At 34.1% G+C, this 17,798-nt stretch overlaps 1 protein-coding gene across 1 annotated transcript in view; it reads right to left on the bottom strand.

The window, feature by feature from the left end:
* LOC134694950 (uncharacterized) overlaps positions 1-17,798 on the bottom strand; it is a 142,502-nt gene that overhangs the window by 34,721 nt on the left and 89,983 nt on the right. Inside the window, exons 85-103 of the mRNA XM_063556066.1 lie at positions 17,345-17,524; positions 15,492-15,664; positions 14,816-14,993; positions 13,996-14,133; positions 13,457-13,612; positions 12,494-12,742; positions 11,819-11,971; positions 10,570-10,764; positions 9,665-10,167; positions 8,088-8,436; positions 7,110-7,268; positions 6,501-6,732; positions 4,954-5,153; positions 4,353-4,523; positions 3,089-3,214; positions 2,330-2,530; positions 1,633-1,890; positions 638-850; positions 190-330 (exon numbers count right to left, since the gene is read on the bottom strand). Coding sequence (XP_063412136.1) covers positions 190-330; positions 638-850; positions 1,633-1,890; positions 2,330-2,530; positions 3,089-3,214; positions 4,353-4,523; positions 4,954-5,153; positions 6,501-6,732; positions 7,110-7,268; positions 8,088-8,436; positions 9,665-10,167; positions 10,570-10,764; positions 11,819-11,971; positions 12,494-12,742; positions 13,457-13,612; positions 13,996-14,133; positions 14,816-14,993; positions 15,492-15,664; positions 17,345-17,524 — 3,975 coding nt within the window. The remainder of the gene's footprint in view (positions 1-189; positions 331-637; positions 851-1,632; positions 1,891-2,329; positions 2,531-3,088; positions 3,215-4,352; positions 4,524-4,953; positions 5,154-6,500; positions 6,733-7,109; positions 7,269-8,087; positions 8,437-9,664; positions 10,168-10,569; positions 10,765-11,818; positions 11,972-12,493; positions 12,743-13,456; positions 13,613-13,995; positions 14,134-14,815; positions 14,994-15,491; positions 15,665-17,344; positions 17,525-17,798) is intronic.

Here is a 17,798-nt window from a genome sequence, read left to right as displayed (position 1 = left end):
TGTAAGGATAGAATTTGATATGTTAATTAAATAAAAGTAATTGTTTTACCAAAGTAATATCCACCTTCAGGGCATTAATATCCAAAGGGACAGACACCACCATCAGGTCAGGGGGTCGTTGTTAGAATGGATATTTTCATAATACCTTAATATAAGATTTTAAAGTTGTCTAACTAATGTTAAACCTACCTTCAGGGCAGTAGTATCCATATGGACAGAGGCCACCATCAGGGCGGAGGGAGTTGTCAGGGTTTGGTATAGTCATATTAGCCAGACAGAAGTAACCTGCAGCACAAGGACCTGTGATTTGGCCTCCTGTACAATACTTTCCTAGAAAAATAAGAAAAAATATGAACAAAAATTAATCCTTACAATCAATCAAAAGTGGAACTCTTTGCTATGACCATTAGAAGCAACATGGTTGTCATTCTTTATGCATAAATAAAAATATGTTATCATATCATAAAGAGAAACAACATCTAAAGTATCTGTACATTTATTATAATAAAAAATAACGTCAAGCATGGTTTCAAACAATTTTTGACTTCTTTAATCTCTTTTAAACTTGCAAAGGCTGATTGGCACTGGCATGATATCCTGCAACACTTCTCCCCCAATATTTGAAAGTAACAATTACCTGCTGGACAATAAGGACAATCATCTGCTCTTTCTAATCCTGTTGTAGAGTTGTCTGTATATTGACCGTCTGGACATTGTATTGGATTGATTGTTCCATTAGGACAGTATGAGAATGGTGAACATGGCTCGGGATCACTGGAGTTTAACATGCAGTAAAAACCACTTGGACAATCAATACATTCAATGGAACCATAGTTTGGCTGGTACTTGCCTAGAGAAAAAAATTATATCCAATGTTAACAAATAATTAAGGTTATATTCAAACTAATACGAGATCAAATTGAGAATAGAAATGGGGAATGTGTCAAAGAGACAACATCCCCACAAAACAGCAGAAAACAACTGAAAGCCACCAGTGGGTCTTAACAGTGAGAAACTACTGCACCTGGAAGTGTCTGACAGATCTGAAAGTGTATCCACTGCACAACGTACTTCTGTCGAGCTACTGACCAAATGTGTAATAATTCTAATCTGGCCTTGCGGTCATAAAACTTTTGAGCATGATTTTTGTACTCAGACTCAAGAACCAACCAATCAAAATTCAGGATTTGGTGTTTTGAGCATGATTTGTGTTCTCCGAGCTCTGAGCAAAGTTTTATGACTTCAACCCTTGGACTAGATGAGAAAAGGTGTGATGGAAATATTAACTGAATTTAACATATAGAAAATTCACAAAGTATCTGCAAACTGGAGGAAGTCTGAAATGCCCATATGTAACAGTTTATAGCTGACTATGCAGTATGGGCTTTGCTCATTGTTGAAGGCTGTACTGTGACCTATAGTTGTTAATGTCTGTGTCATTTTGGTCTTTTGTGGATGGTTGTCTCATTGGCAATCATACCACATCTTCTTTTTTTATATTACTGCAAAGCTACTGATTGAATGTGAAGTCATTTGATAACTAAATATTTTTTTTTAGCTGATCCCTAAGAAATTCTGAATATACATTTTTGCAAAAAAGTTTGTAGAATACAAAGCTATCTCTTCATTTACCTGGTGGACAAGCTATTGGATTAGCTGTTCCCTGTGGACAATAAAATCCAGGTGGACATTGGTAACCAGATGGTGCATCACTCTGGATCTTAGATGTATCTGGACAGTAGTATCTTGCCTGACATACTCCGGATGGACCTAACATTCCTTCATTGGCACAATAGTATCCCGCGTCACATGGGAAACAATCACTTTCAGATGCTCCATTTGTCTGGTTACGTTGGGTTCCACGTGGACATAGAGTAGCTGCTACAGTACCTGTAGAAATTCAATAAAAAATTAAGTTGTATTCTTTCCAAGGGGTAAAAGCAATTGTTAAATTAGGTGCCACATGTGGAGCAGCTTAGATCATCCCGTGTTTTTGGTGAGTTTTTGTTGCTCAGTTGTTATTTTTTGTATAAAAAAGGAAGATGTGGTATGATTGCCAATGAAACTACTCTCAACAAGAGACTAAACGACACAGAAATTTGTTCTGTATAATGTTGTTTATCTTTTGGTCTTTTTTTTTGGTCATGACTTTGTCAGTTTGAATGTCACATTGGTATTTTTTGCATCCCTTTTACATATGATAAATTATTGTATACTTTTGTGCCAATCAACTTTCAATCACGAGATTTTTGTTTTATTTAAATTCAGAATTAGGAAAAGGAGTTATATTTCTGATCTTGCAACTCAACTAAAAGAATATTTGTCTTACCTTCTTCACAGTAATAACCATGAGGACAAGGTCCATTGACTCCATCATTTGGTGCAGCGACTGTGGCATTTCCTAAACAGAGGAAACCAGCAGAACAGTTACCAGCAGGGGCAGATAATCCAGACTGGTCACAATATAAACCAGGTGGGCAGGCAAGACATTCGTCTTCTGATGACAGTCCTTCGTGTGGATTGTAGGTTCCTACAGAATCAAGATTGAATAGTAATTAATGGAGCCATTATAGACATTGACCTTTTATTAACATTTGTGAAGCAAAACTAAAACTAAACAGCCACATTTGAGTGAACTAAACATTCTTATTAGGTTTGAAAAAAATCTGCCATCTGTTTGTTCTGTTCTGTTATTAAAAATGTCTCCTTCATAGGAGTACTTTGAACTAAAATGTTTATAAAACCTAAAAAGACAAACTAGGTACACCTCTTCGAATAAGAAAATGAAAGCAGAATGACAAAGTATATGTTTTGCAGGGGTGGATCCAGCCATTTTAAAAAGGGATGGTTCCCAACACAGGATAAAGGGGGGTTCCAACTGTATGTCCCCATTCAAATACATTGATCAGCCCCCCAAAAAAGGTGGGGCTTCCAACCCCAGGAACCCCCCTTCCCCTGAATCCGCCACTGTGTTTTGGTACTTAGCCAAATGTTCTGAAGGAGTTGTGTAAAAATAAAGTGTGACACCAACTAGACACCAATTGTCAATATTTTTCTCTATGTGTCTTTGATTATCTACAAAAATTACCTATTGAACATGGTATTCCGTCATTATATGTGCCATTCAGACAGTAGTGACCTGAGGGACATGGTAGTGTTGCATTCATGCCCATAGTCGGACAAGTTGTTCCTTCTAGACAGTCCAAACAAGCACCTGTTGATAAAAAGAGAAATATGAATACAATAATTAAAGCAATTCATGTAGAACAATAGATAAAAGTAGTAAACACGACTGTTCCAAATATGCAAATACATTTATTATCACTTTCAGTATTAAGCTGAATTTGTCTTTGAATAACCTTCCGACATAAAGCAACAATCAATTTTTAATTGTGGTGTAAATTTTTATAATTGTGATGTCATATTTTACAAGAACTAGTGTGATTTTACATAATGGCTGACAAATTAGCATACAACGGTAAATATGTCTATTGGCTATATGAGACTAAAAGAATCATGACACTGGACAATGCTTCCTTCACAGAGAAGAGGTAATCTTTTCCATCATGTCAAAGGTCATAAAAATTACAGCCTAATTCAGCTTTTCAGGATCTAAAGAACTGTAGGAAAGGAGTAGGTCCAGTAAGACCCCTTTTTGCCCCAGAATATAGCAGTTTTACAAAATTGTTAAAATGTAACATTTTAGTTATTTAATGGAAAGAAGAATGCTTCTGCTACATATATATGGGTTGTTGTTGACAATACAATGCATATATATCGGGTACTAGCATCATTAAGTCATGCTAAATTACTGAAATCTTCAAAATTCTATCATTTTAGTTGAATTTTATACGGTTTCCATGTTAAATGAAAATGGACGCATTTGTGTTCATTCTTAATATTGAAACGTAAGTTGTATTTGATGATAATACATAACATATATAAAGTTTGATGAACACAGATGCGGCCACTTTCATTTTGAACAAAAGTCATCTGAAAAGTGACATTTTTTGGCATGTTTGATAGACTTTTCCTTTTTAAGCTTGAATTGGAGCGTTTTTAATGAGTAAATGAGTTCAAATATTTCACATAAACTTATTGAATCAAGACACTTAAAAGTTTTAAATAAAAAAGTCCAGATTTTTTGGTCGGATGTACCTAATATTTGAGGCCAAAATAGGCCCTTACCGGACCAACTACTTTTACTATTCATAACTAACATCTCATCTTTACTTAAAATTCAATTGTTTATGATGTTATTAGCCTATCAAAACATTTTATATTTGATAATGTTACTCAAAATGCAATAAATTCTGAAATGAAGAATTATTATAGATGGATAATTTACCAACCTAATCCTGTACTTGGAGCATATGTTCCAATATCACAAGGAGTTTCCGTGACAGCACCTGATAGACAGTAGTGTCCAGCTGGACAAATGTAGCCAATCAATCCATCAGTAGGACTGGCAACATTGGATCCCGTCATACAGATGAAACCAGCATCACAGGGCAAGCTGTGGCCTAAAAATAAACAAATTGTGAAATTTCATTCCCATACTCTCTGTAAATGAAGCTATTTTTGTCAGTTTGGTGAGTCTTTTGTTCAATCCATCAAAAGTTCTCTATTTTCTGCTTATTGGATTAAAATTATTCTTTTTCATTGGAATATTTGAATTGACGATTGATCATTTTCAAGGCACCATAAAAATTGAATTTAAAATCAAAGTAATCAAAGTATTTCACAGTATTACAAAATGTGAGCTTGACATAATTGGAATATTTTTTAACTTGTTTTAGATTTAGTTTGACTTTTCTTTTTATGCCATTGTTTTATAACTAACCACTTTCTATGCAAGTTTTATAAACATTCTAATTTTTCAGCAATTGTTTCATAACTTAACATTTGTATACTATTGTTTTACACCACTTTTATGCATGTTGTTTAACTTACCATTTTTAGAACTTGCAGGAGTACAGTAGTTTCCAGGTTTACATAGCTGGCAGTCGGTAAGATTGTCATTTCCTGTAGAGGCTGCTATTGTTCCATCGGGACAGGCTGTTGGTTGATAGCTTCCTTCTGGGCAGTAATTACCAACTGGGCAGAGGCCGTCTGCTGGATTAGGATCAATGGTGCTTCCATTACAATAGTATCTGAAAGAAGAAAAACAAAAAATTATGATTTTCATGGAAATACAACATACATTACTGTGGATTCATTATTTTTCGTTGGATACCAATTTTCGTGGCTTTTGTGGGTACAGGTGAACCACCAATTCATATTTTCAACGAATTACAAATTTTCTATATGCTTTGTACACAGAAATCGGCAAACCACTAATTCAAATATCCATGAAAATGTTAGTTTTCCTCAATCCACGAAAATTGATACCCATGAAAATAAATGAATCCACAGTAGTCTTTATCATGTTATTGTATCATTGAGTTTGTTGGTTTTTTTTTTTATCAAATTCCTCTTTGAGCAATGTAATCTAATAACAACAGATGACTATTTGATAATGGTTATCTTTGCTTATTTTGTTTTATATTGTTAAACAATTTAAAGACTTTATTAATGACACTTAAACATTCTAAGTCTGTTATTTAAATTTGATGTCTTTCAGAAAGAGTGTCAGATTAAATACATCCGAATTCATTGCCAATATAGATTTACAAAGGTAAGCACATGTAACGGAAAAGCACATATACAGTATCATACTTATCCTTAGAAGTACTGAAATAAGCCCCTGGAGATATTTACACTGACGATCAGAAAACAGAACCCAAAGGCTTTGACAGCATAGTAATACATGTATTATACATACCCTGGGAAGCATAGACCTTGAGGTTCTAGAAGACCAGTATTCTGACACTTACCCTGGGAAGTACAGTCCCTGAGGTTCTGGAAGACCAGTATTCTGACACTTACCCTGGGAAGCATAGTCCCTGAGCTTCTGGAAGACCAGTATTCTGACACTTACCCTGGGAAGCATAGTCCCTGAGCATCTGGAAGACCAGTATTCTGACACTTATCCTGGGAAGCATAGTCCCTGAGGTTCTGGAAGACCAGTATTCTAACACTTACCCTGAGAAGCATAGTCACTGAGGTTCTAGAAGACCAGTATTCTGACACTTACCCTGGGAAGTACAGTCCCTGAGGTTCTGGAAGACCAGTATTCTGACACTTACCCTGGGAAGCATAGTCCCTGAGCTTCTGGAAGACCAGTATTCTGACACTTACCCTGGGAAGCATAGTCCCTGAGCATCTGGAAGACCAGTATTCTGACACTTATCCTGGGAAGCATAGTCCCTGAGGTTCTGGAAGACCAGTATTCTAACACTTACCCTGAGAAGCATAGTCACTGAGGTTCTAGAAGACCAGTATTCTAACACTTACCCTGGGAAGCATAGTCCCTGAGGCTCTGGAAGACCAGTCTTCTGACACTTACCCTGGGAAGCATTGTCCCTGAGGCTCTGGAAGACCAGTATTCTGACACTTACCCTGGGAAGCATAGTCCTTGAGGCTCTGGAAGACCAGTATTCTGACAATAATATCCTGGTGTACATTGCTGGCAGTCTGTTTCATTCACCATACCACTTCTGTTGTTAAAGGTACCAGATGGACAGGGATACTGGTTGCCATATTCTGTCTGGCCTGGACAGTATTGACCAAGAGGACAGGTGTAGTTGGTCAGATCTCCTATAGCTTCTATGCTGTTGTCACAATAATAACCTAAAACATAACACAGTACAAATGAAATTTTATTTGTAGAATTAAATTATACAAGCAAAACTCAGGTTGTCTCTAGCTGACTTATTTAAAACTGCAATAGATGTTCCTACATGAAAATCATATCTTTAGTAGCATAAAGTTTGTACTTAACTTTTATGTTGAACAGTGAAAAAAAACCAGTTCAAAGGATAATATTGTATTTTATTTTTTCTGAGATGGTTTTTTAACTTCATTACTTGTTCTTATAGTTACTGTGGAATCATTTTTATTCTTTGGGTTAAATATTTTGTGGATTTCAAAGCAAATTGGAACCCTCTAAAGTAAAAGAATCCAGAGTAATAATTATGAATCTGATATAAGCAATGTTTTTGTCCTACCTTCAGTGCAGGGTTTACATGAATCCTTCTCTAACTCGTTTTGGAAGAATCCATTATTACATCTGGTGGGTGTGGCCGTCTGTACCAGACAGTAATGTCCCAGGGTGCATCTGTAATCATAGGGGTTAGGTTGTGTCTGTCCAGGTGGGCAATAGAAACCTAAAATAACAAAGTATTTTAGTACATTCAATTACTGGTCAGGCTATGAAACATCACCAAACACTGTAAATTATATACTATATTTTTATGCTTTTACATTCAATTACAATGTTACTAAATACCGTTAAAATATGTGAACCAATTCCAATTGCATGATATTTTTTTTACTTAGTTCAGAGAGAGTTTGTCCAACGTTTGTACATTATAATTGTGGTGAAACAATTCCCAAGGTCATTTCAAAGTTAAATTTCTAAAAGGTATTTATCAGATCTGCCACTGTTTCATCTAAACATGATAATTTTCTTTTCTTTTTTTTTTCAATGCTAGCATTTGTTTTTTGCCTCAATACAAGACATTGAAACTACTCATGTTTCTTCTTTTAATAAGGTATCTAATTTAACTTTTGATTCATTGAACATAAAAATAATGAGATGTGGTATGATTGTCAATGAGACAACTATCCACTTACCAGAGATCAACCCTGTTATCAATAGGTAGATTTAAAAGTTTAGATGATGTTTTCCAAATCATGTTACAATTTGGGAAGTGTTGAAACAAAGAGGTTTTTTTATTTAGCAGGCAGTATGTTAACTGAGCATGTGTAAAAGTGTATAAGGAACAGATGGATCACAGTCTCCAAATACGGTTATTTTCTCAAAAATTGAGTTTCTGTGGTAAAAAGATTGTTTCAAATACAAATTTAGGAAATACAACACACAACATTTATACATCATATCACAAGAATTTCCAATTTTGTATAGTTTCAGAGGAGCTGAATGAAATGGTCTGTTCCTTTTAAAAGTAGTATAATAGTCTTACCTGCATCACATTGTCCACTAACGGCATTCAGTCCTGTTCCGTTACAATAAAATCCTCCATCACATGGAGTACAATCACTGGAGACCTGGAGACGTATTATTGGTCCATAAGTTCCATTAGCACATGGGTCTGGTAGGTCACTTCCTGTTGGGCAATAATGACCAACTGGACAATCAATCTGTTGTGGTGAAGTGGAACTGGCCGGGCAGTAGTAGCCAGCATCACAATCTGCCAGGGGTGCATCCAGACCATTTGTGGGGCAGTATTTTCCTGCTGTACAGTTCTGCATTTCATAAGATCCTTCTGGACAGAAATTACCAGCTGTACACTCACCTCCTGTTACTGTAGGCTGAAAAATTCAAATAATAAAATTTAATTAGCAAGAAACTCAGGTTTTAGTGCATTTATCAATTTGATATTTGAGCAATTGAAGGAAAAAGGTGGATTGGACAACACTTTGTCTTATTTCCTTCAACCTATACTTTTTATTTTCATTAATAACAGAATTCAATTTAATTCCAACTCCATTACCCACTGAAACAAATATCATGTTTAACCCTCCAATACAATTTTTTCTGGAATATATATATAATAGCTATTAGAGTGGGGTGATCATTTTCGCAATATCTTTCCATGTTTTCTTCAGTTTATGTTCAGGTCTTTATGTTTTTGAAGTATACTGATATTTCTATATGAAGATAACTTCAAATGCAAAATATTCTTAGCTTGAAAACGTATTTGTTTTGAGTAAAATCATCTGAAAAGTTGGATTAAAGGGTGTTTGAAATTTCCTAATTTTTTGTCAAAGGGGGACATATAATTTGCCGTTTTTACATATCTATTTAAAACCAAATAACTGCAGCTTTTAACAATATTCATAAAATAAATTTCATTATAAATGAATAGCAGACATTTGAAAGGTGTAAAAAACTGAAATTTAGGGCAATCAGTCAAAGAATTACTAAAGAATGCTTCTTTTACAAAAAAATTTTCATTCAGGAAATTGGCTGAAAATCGTTGTTCATTTTACGGTACTTTGCCGTAACTTAAGTGCCGAAATTTAGTCTCATTTTCAAAAATAATCATATTTGTAATAAAAATAAAATTAAACGACATATATCTTCCATTTCAACCATCCTTTGAAGTTTTTACACCTCAAAATCATAAAACGGCAAAATTGTGTCCACAGCAAATATGAGCGCCCCACTCTACCATGAACTAGTTTGTATGAATGAAGGGAGATAATAATAAATAGTATACATTCATTATATTTACAAAATAACAGTATTGTGTTTTAAGATTTGTGGGCATTAATTCCTTCAATTGTTGATTTGATGATCACAAACTTGATTTAACTAGCCAGTTGTTATACACAGTCTATTCTTGTACTATCAAACTATTTTTACATTTTAAGAACTGTCTTCCTCTGAAAGTTGTGTTTTGGTATAAGTGATGGCAATTAATAAAGTTCTTAGAAGATATCAAATACAGACACAGATGTGTTTTTAAAACTCTCTGATTGGACAGTCCTTTAAGAAGAAAAATGGCAATTGCCTAAAGTTCCTCCCACCACTCACCTGTGCTATACTTGATCCATTAGTACAATACCATCCAGCGGAGCAGTTTCCAGTTGGATAAGCATTTCCATAACCTTGACAATACATTCCCTGTGTACACGATTCACATGCAGCTATACTGTGTTGTTGTGTCAAATTGTTGAAGGTACCAGGCGGGCAGGGATACTCATAAATGTCTGTGGTGTTCAGCTCACAGTAATATCCACCGGGGCAGATATTTGGTGTATAATCTGAAGTATTGGCATAACAGTAGTGACCCAAAGGACAGGCCTTACAATAATTCTGATTGGTTAAATCTTGGTAAGATCCAGCTGGACAGCCAATGGGATACTCTGTACCAATTGGACAATAATGTCCTGCTGGACATTGGTGACCAATGATTGGATGGACAGTACCAGTTGGACATTGTGAATCGTTCAGCATGAGTGGATTTGCTTTGTCCACACCAGAAACACAGTAGTAACCTGCTAGACAATCTCCTGTAGGCTGGGTCAGGTTTGTTCCTGTAAGATGATATAAAAGGATGAAATACATGTATATCAAAACATATTTAAATTGACTTCAGTGAATTCATTAACATTTCTAGAGTACAATTTTTTGCAGATTTTGTGAGTACTAGTATATTAAAGTAAACCACGAATGTAAACATACACAGAAATATATATTTCTACAGGCTTGTAAAAAAGTAAATTCACAGCACTTTCTTTGATATTATTTTGTTTAAAAATTTGTTGAAAAGCTTTTCTATAGATCTATGTTATTTTCATATCAGGGTGACAGTGGACATAAGAAGTTCATCTGTAGTGATTACTAGCCAAGAAATGTCAAGGGTTAAATAGGGAGTGAGGTCATACTCGCCTTTTGAACTAGGCAAGCATTTAAAAATGACAGTAAAGAAATTATACCTTCACAATACTGTCCTCCTGTACATGGTGTACAGTCTTCAGCTTTCTTCAATCCCTGACTTAGACCATAAGTTCCAGCTGGACATGGCTGCCAGTCGTGACCAGTTCCATTTGGACAGAAGAATCCCATTGGACAGATATTCTTGGCTGATGCTGAATTTCCTTCTATTGAGAGTTCTGGTACACAATAATAACCTGAAAAGCAATAATACAAATAAATTATATATGTATGAAAAATGTAAACTATTTGCTTTATACTCAAATTGTATTGATTGTATAATCCTTTGTGATATACAGTGACCATATAATTAGACAATATACGTATAGTGTATTGAAATATGAAATTTATTTGTATGAGGCTTAGAAACGGGAAAATGCGAGGTTCTACCGAGCTTTTTCCCGTTTCTTGCCGAATACAAATAAATTTCATATTTCAAGACTTTATACGTATATTGTTTTTATACTGAAATCGAAGAAAAAAAAATTAAAATGAAAAATTATATATATAAAAAAATTGTTAAAAAAAAAAGTGTTTGGGATTTCCCTCTTGGGGTACCATTTTGGGGTATTTCCCTATGAGCGTAGTCCAGGCGATAAGACATTGACATAGTGAGGAATTAGAAAGGGAAAATTAACTTAATTAATAACATTTGATAATCATGGTATATAAAAAAAACAATTTGAAAACATAAAAGTATAAATTCATAAAAGTTTGACCATTGTTACTTTACTTTGTCATGGTCGTAACGTGATGTTGTTGATTAAATACAATAAGGAGGCAGGGCTTATAGGTTAGTTGGGGTCATTGACGTATAAAGCTAACGTTTATACGTATAGCTTTATCTGTATAGTAAAATAGCTGATTGCAGTATAAAGCCTTGTTTGTGATTTTGATGACATTACATCTTTGTTTTTTTCAGAAGTTTTAGATTAATCTAATGATAATTTACTTATATGTTTAAAAAAAAAAGGCTTATATCACATTTTAGTATCGTTTGTTTACGTTTCCTTGTTGTGATGATTTTCGGTTTCACAAGCGTGTATTTTCCCGTAAAATGCTTATATTCTTACTTCATTTTTCTATGACATCGGGAAGCTCATTCATAAAATAGCATATGACTTGGAAGGACGATCAGAACAGCCCAAGAAATATATTTAATTTTACCATGGGTGTGTACTCAAAGCGTTTGAAGGACGTCATGTTAGAATTAAACAATATTGAGTTAGGTGAAAATAAATTTCCTTTTACCTTCAGGACACACTGAACATGCTGCAGCACCATCATAGTCCACAAACATTCCTGCTGGACATTCCTGTGGAGTGGCACTTCCTGTAGGACAATGCATGGCTGCTGGACAGATTATCTGAGTCTCCACACTAGAACCGTTGGGACAATAATATCCTGAAAAAAGATAATAGGAATTTGTTTATTCACTTTTTTTGCAATGAGACTTTTTCTGGACTTGAGTTACTTAGAAAAACAAGATGGAAAGAAGAGTCCAAGCAACATTTAACTCAAATCATTACATTTTTTTTCTTAAAAAGTAAACTTTGAAATAAAGAGACATACAACAAAACTAGGATTTTATTCAAACAAGTAGTTGATAGTCTTATTATATTTCTTATTTCACATTTATTTAAAGCTTCAGTTGACCATAAAGCAGAAACTTTGAAAAGGACAGAAACATGTTAAGCCTTATTTAAGCTAGTTTTTAGATGAAATCTGAACTTTATATTCATGGTACTCATATATATATATATCTATTCTAAGATATCATTTTAAATGTGATGTTAATATTTCTGAGTCACAAATACGAACTATTGAGCAGCATGATTTTTGTTGCTTAATCGTTAGGTTATAATGCAGAGTTTTGTGGACTTCTTCCACAAGTTTCTTTCACCTCTTTTTAAGTATTTTACTCACCTTCTTTACAAGGTCCTGTTACATTTGTCATTCCAGTTGTTTCACAGTAATATCCTTCTGTGCAGAGACTGCACTGTGATTCCATACTAAGTCCTCCAACATCCGAATACTTTCCAGCAGGACATGGTACAGGATTTTCTGTTCCTATTGGACAGTAGGCTCCAGCAGTACATATGATCTCTGTTGATACTTTAGACCCTACTGGACAATAAAATCCTGGCAGACATTGACCAACAACAGCTGTCAATCCTGTAATATAAAAGTATATATGACCTCTGTCGATACCTTAGACCCTACTGGACAATAAAAGCCTGGTAGACACTGACCAACAACAGCTGTCAATCCTGTAATATAAAAGTGCATATGACCTCTGTGAATAAGGACAATAAAAGCCTGGTAGACATATGGTCAACAACAGCCATCAATCATGTAATATAAAAGTTCATGTGACCTTTCTTACAAACAAATCTTAAGCAAATATTTAGCAATATTTCCTATTGATTGTGGAATATAAAAGTACATATGACCTTTTAAAAATGTTTATGAGAGTTTTTAAACCTTTGTTGAAAATAAATGAAGCCAAAAAGACAATAGCAAACAAGTCTCATGCACATTTGACCTTGAATTTGTTGTTATCAATATAGAGGCTGGTATCATAAAAAAATAAACTTTTAATTAGTTTTCATATTGTAATTTGACAATAGCAGACAAAAATTATATTCCTACTTAAATGAATGATCTTTGTTCTCATAAACGAAATACATAGCTACAGAGAATATATTACAATAATAACAAATATTAGACATAGCATGTATGATGTACACATTCATTATCAGGTCTCATTAATGTACTAAAACAAATCTTCACCCATTCAAAGATAAAATCTTTAAGTTTATCTTTAAAAATTGCTCTGCTAGGTCAAGTTTTCGTGTACTAAATTCCACCATAACAATATGTCCTTACCTGTCTCATTGCAGTAGTAGCCTCCCGTACAGTTTATACACTGACTCTCCATCTGTAATGCCATGGCAGAGCTGTAACTTCCCTCTGGACAACCTATTGGTTCTGCTGTCTCTACTGGACAATATGATCCTGCTGGACACTGGTCAGCCAATGATCCTTTAAATTAAAAACATAAATTTGCATTTTGAACCTTAAGAAAAATCTTATTATCATATTTTGGTTAAATTTCATATTTTTAATACTGTACATTCAAACTTATGTCAAAAGTACAGAAATGTTACATCCTCTTATTAAAAGCTTTAAAATAAATTTAGGATACCTTCAAAAGAGAAACAACACTTCTTTACCTTGTTCAGGGCACTTTTATGTATTAAGTACATATTGTAATATAAAAAATAGTTTTTTAAAAGATTTAAATTTTGCAGTTTTCAAAATTCTTTTCTATCAAAACAATGAAAAATTTGAAATATCTTCAATTTACAAAAATTAATACATATAATAATACCATTATAAAAACTGTAAAATGCTACAATATCTACCTAAGCTTGGTGTTGTTGAGTCAGCACTCTGTCGACAGAAGTATCCCGCAGAACATGGCCTGATCGGATAGGTCAGTCCCTCAACATCACATGCCATACCTCCAACACACTCAGAACACTCAGATGTACTGTTCAAACCTGGAAACACAAGTAGAAATATGTTAATACTAAAATTAATGCGAGGTTTTTATTTATTACGAAAATTGCAACAGAGTTGTAAACACAATAATTTAAACTCGCATTTTGAAATATTTTATATGAAGTAAACAGGATTTTTCTCAAAATGGTAAAAATTAAAATCACAATTAATTAAGTCTAAAATGACAAAATTGCAATAATAAATGCACACAATAATTTCTGAATTGACAGTACATTGATTGAATTAAAATATCACAAAGGGTGTCCTAATTTTCATTTTGTCACCTTTCATTGGTTAGGTATCTACAAAATATTAATATTTGCCATCATTTCCAGTAGTCTGTGCTTCAGTGCGGACATGATTAATAATAAATGTATATCTTTCTAAAATGTTTCATTTCAGAGTATAATGTATTCTGGGTAATACAAATGTGTTTCCAAAAGCCTACACAAAAACATTATATGCAACAATAAATGCAGTAATTTCTGAAATAATTACTCCAGTATTCTCTTTAGGTTTTCGCAAACATTGGCTTTAAAAACTTGGGATTGAACTAATGATTGTGAATCCAGAAAAGCATTTCTAACACCTCAAATATACAGGTTTTTATCCTTATCCACATCTGGTAAAAAGCAGGTCTTATGAAGTAATCTGACACTATATCGAGTCTAAGGTATTTACCTGTTCTATTGTTAAAAGTTCCTTCAGGACATGGGAATTCCTCTGGATATCTGGTTCCGTCTGGACAGAAAAATCCCTCTGGACAGATGTAGGTAGCATAGTTAATAACTGGACCAAATGTGGCGTTACAGTAAAATCCAGCTGGACATGTCTTACATGTACTTTGGATTGGTTCATCCTAAAATACAGTTAAAATATGATTACAACACGAATGAAAGATATATAACCAAAAAAAATTTTTTTTCTTAAATTGGAGTTCAAATTTAAATGAAAGTTGTCTACACTACATGTGAGAATGTAGAGATTATTTTATTTCTCTTGAGGATTTATTTCCCTTTGTTGTAAGTAAAATTACACAAAAAAAGAATGTTTACATTTTAAATGTGTCTTGCAGGAAAAACATCTAATAATATGAGCGTCACATTTTCATCTTCTACAAAAGGAAATAATTTATACTTCATATTTTCAATTGTAATGACTTTAATCGGTCAATTTTGTATTGTGATTACAAATCACATTATCCTAAATATATAAATATAAGGTATGACTGCCAATGAGACAACTATCCACCAAAGTCAAATCAATGCAAATTTAAGTCTCTATAGGTCACTACTTCTGCCTTCAACAATGAGTAAAACCTATAGAATATGTTTTCTTTTTCAAGATAGATAAATACCTGATAGGTTCCTGATGCACAGGGTTCTGGTAGCTCTTTCCCTCCCACACAGAAGTAGCCTAATGGACAGCTATAGTTGGCAGGTGTGGCCACAGTTTGACCTTCAGGACAGTAGTAGCCAGGGTCACAGTCACCAGTTTCTGCTGTAAGTCCATAGGATCCACAGTATTTACCTACAGTGAAATCAGTATTTTTAATACTATTTAGGAAAGTACATTTTGATTTATAAACTTGACCGGAATATCTATTTTTGAACCAATTTGTTTATAAGGGTGACTTTGCACCTAATTAATATGAACATTCAACTTGTCTCCTGACAAAATCTTTGAAAGAATAATTTACTTAATAGAACAATAGATTTTTAAACACATTTTAAAAGTATATCCGATCGATATAAAATAGAACAAAAAAAACCACCAGTTGAATATTATATAGAGAACTAGAGGCTCCAAAGAGCCTGTGTCGCTCACCTTGGTCTATGTGAATATTAAACAAAGGACGCATTTGAATTCATGACAAAATTGTGTTTTGGTGATGGTGATGTGTTTGTATATCTTACTTTACTGAACATTATTGCTGCTTACAATCATTCTATCTATATTGAACTTGGCCTAAGAGCTTCAGTGGAAAATGTTAGTTAAAATTTACAAATTTTATGAAAATTATTAAAAATTGACTATAAAGGGCAATAACTCCTTATGGGGTCAATTGACCATTTAGGTCATGTTGACTTATTTTTAGGTGTTACTTTGCTGTACATTGTTTCCCTTAACAGTTTATCTCTATCTATAATAATATTCAAGATAATAACAAAAAACAACAAAATTTCCTTAAAATGACTAATTCAGGGGCAGCAACCTAACAGCAGTTTGTCCAATCCATCTAAATATTTCATGGCAAATAGATCTTGACCTGATTAACAATTTAACTCCCTGTTAGATTTGCTCTAAATGCTTTGGTTTTTGAGTTATAAGCAAAAAACTGCATTTTACCCCTATGTTCTATTTTTAGCCATGGCGGCCATCTTTGTTGGTTGGCCAGGTCACGCGACACAATTTTTAAACTAGATACCCCAATGATGATTGCGGCCAAGTTTGTTTAAATTTGGCCTGGTAGTTTCAGAGGAGAAGATTTTTGTAAAAGATTACCAAGATTTACGAAAAATGGTTAAAAATTGACTATAAAGGACAATAACTCCTAAAGTGGTCAACTGACCATTTTGGTTATGTTGACTTATTTGTAGATTTTACTTTGCTGAACATTATTGCTGTTTACAGTTTATCTCTATCTATAATAATATTCAAGATAATAACAAAAAACAGCAAAATTTCCCTAAAATTACCAATTCATGGGCAGCAACCCAACAACAGGTTGTCCGATTCATCTGAAAATTTCAGGGCAGTTAGATCTTGACCTGATGAACATTTTTACCCCACGTCAGATTTGCTCTAAATGCTTTGGTTTTTGAGTTATAAGCCAAAAACTGCATTTTACCCCTATGTTCTATTTTTAGCCGTGGCGGCCATCTTGGTTGGTTGGCGGGGTCACCGGACACAATTTTTAAACTAGATACCCCAATGATGATTATGGCCAAGTTTGGATTAATTTGGCTCAGCAGTTTCAGAGGAGAAGATTTTTGTAAAAGTTAACGACGCCGGACGCAGGACGACGGACGACGCCGGACGTCGGACGCCAAGTGATGAGAAAAGCTCACTTGGCCCTTCGGGCCAGGTGAGCTAAAAATTAAGTATAAACCCCTCAAACAATATTCTAAGCTATTTACACATCTTATTCAAATCTAAAGTACATATGACCTGAATTCAAATGTCATTTCAGATAAAAGTACAACTGACCTTTAGTACAGATGACACAATCTGACTCTTGAGTGGCTCCAGTTGATCCATAGTAATATCCAATAGGACAAGGTGTTGGTGTACTGCTCTGTATTGGACAGAAGTGACCGGTCGGACATCTGTCACCTGTCATTCCAGGGGGTGGCGTCTGTACAAAAGCACTGATATTACAATAGTACCCTGTATAAAGAAACAAAATTCTGTATTTAACATTGAGTACAAAGAAGAAAACCAAGGGTAGAGTATATGTCAATGACACAGCAACCAAATGACAAAACATATTGAAGGACACCTAGAGGTCAACATACTCTGTTAGAATATACAATCATGACATTAATACATAAGTAAATGTAAATCATGTTTCTGATTAATTTTGTGATCTGAAGACATGTTTTAGAGAGAATTCTCCTAACATTTTTAGAAAGTTCAGCTGCAAGGCTGTCTGGAAAAAGTA

This window comes from Mytilus trossulus, chromosome 13 (assembly GCF_036588685.1).
Source record: "Mytilus trossulus isolate FHL-02 chromosome 13, PNRI_Mtr1.1.1.hap1, whole genome shotgun sequence".
NCBI classification, from domain to species: Eukaryota; Metazoa; Mollusca; class Bivalvia; order Mytilida; family Mytilidae; genus Mytilus; species Mytilus trossulus.
The sequence above is the reverse complement of the archived record's forward strand: the minus strand, read 5'-3'. Positions and strand labels throughout refer to the sequence as shown.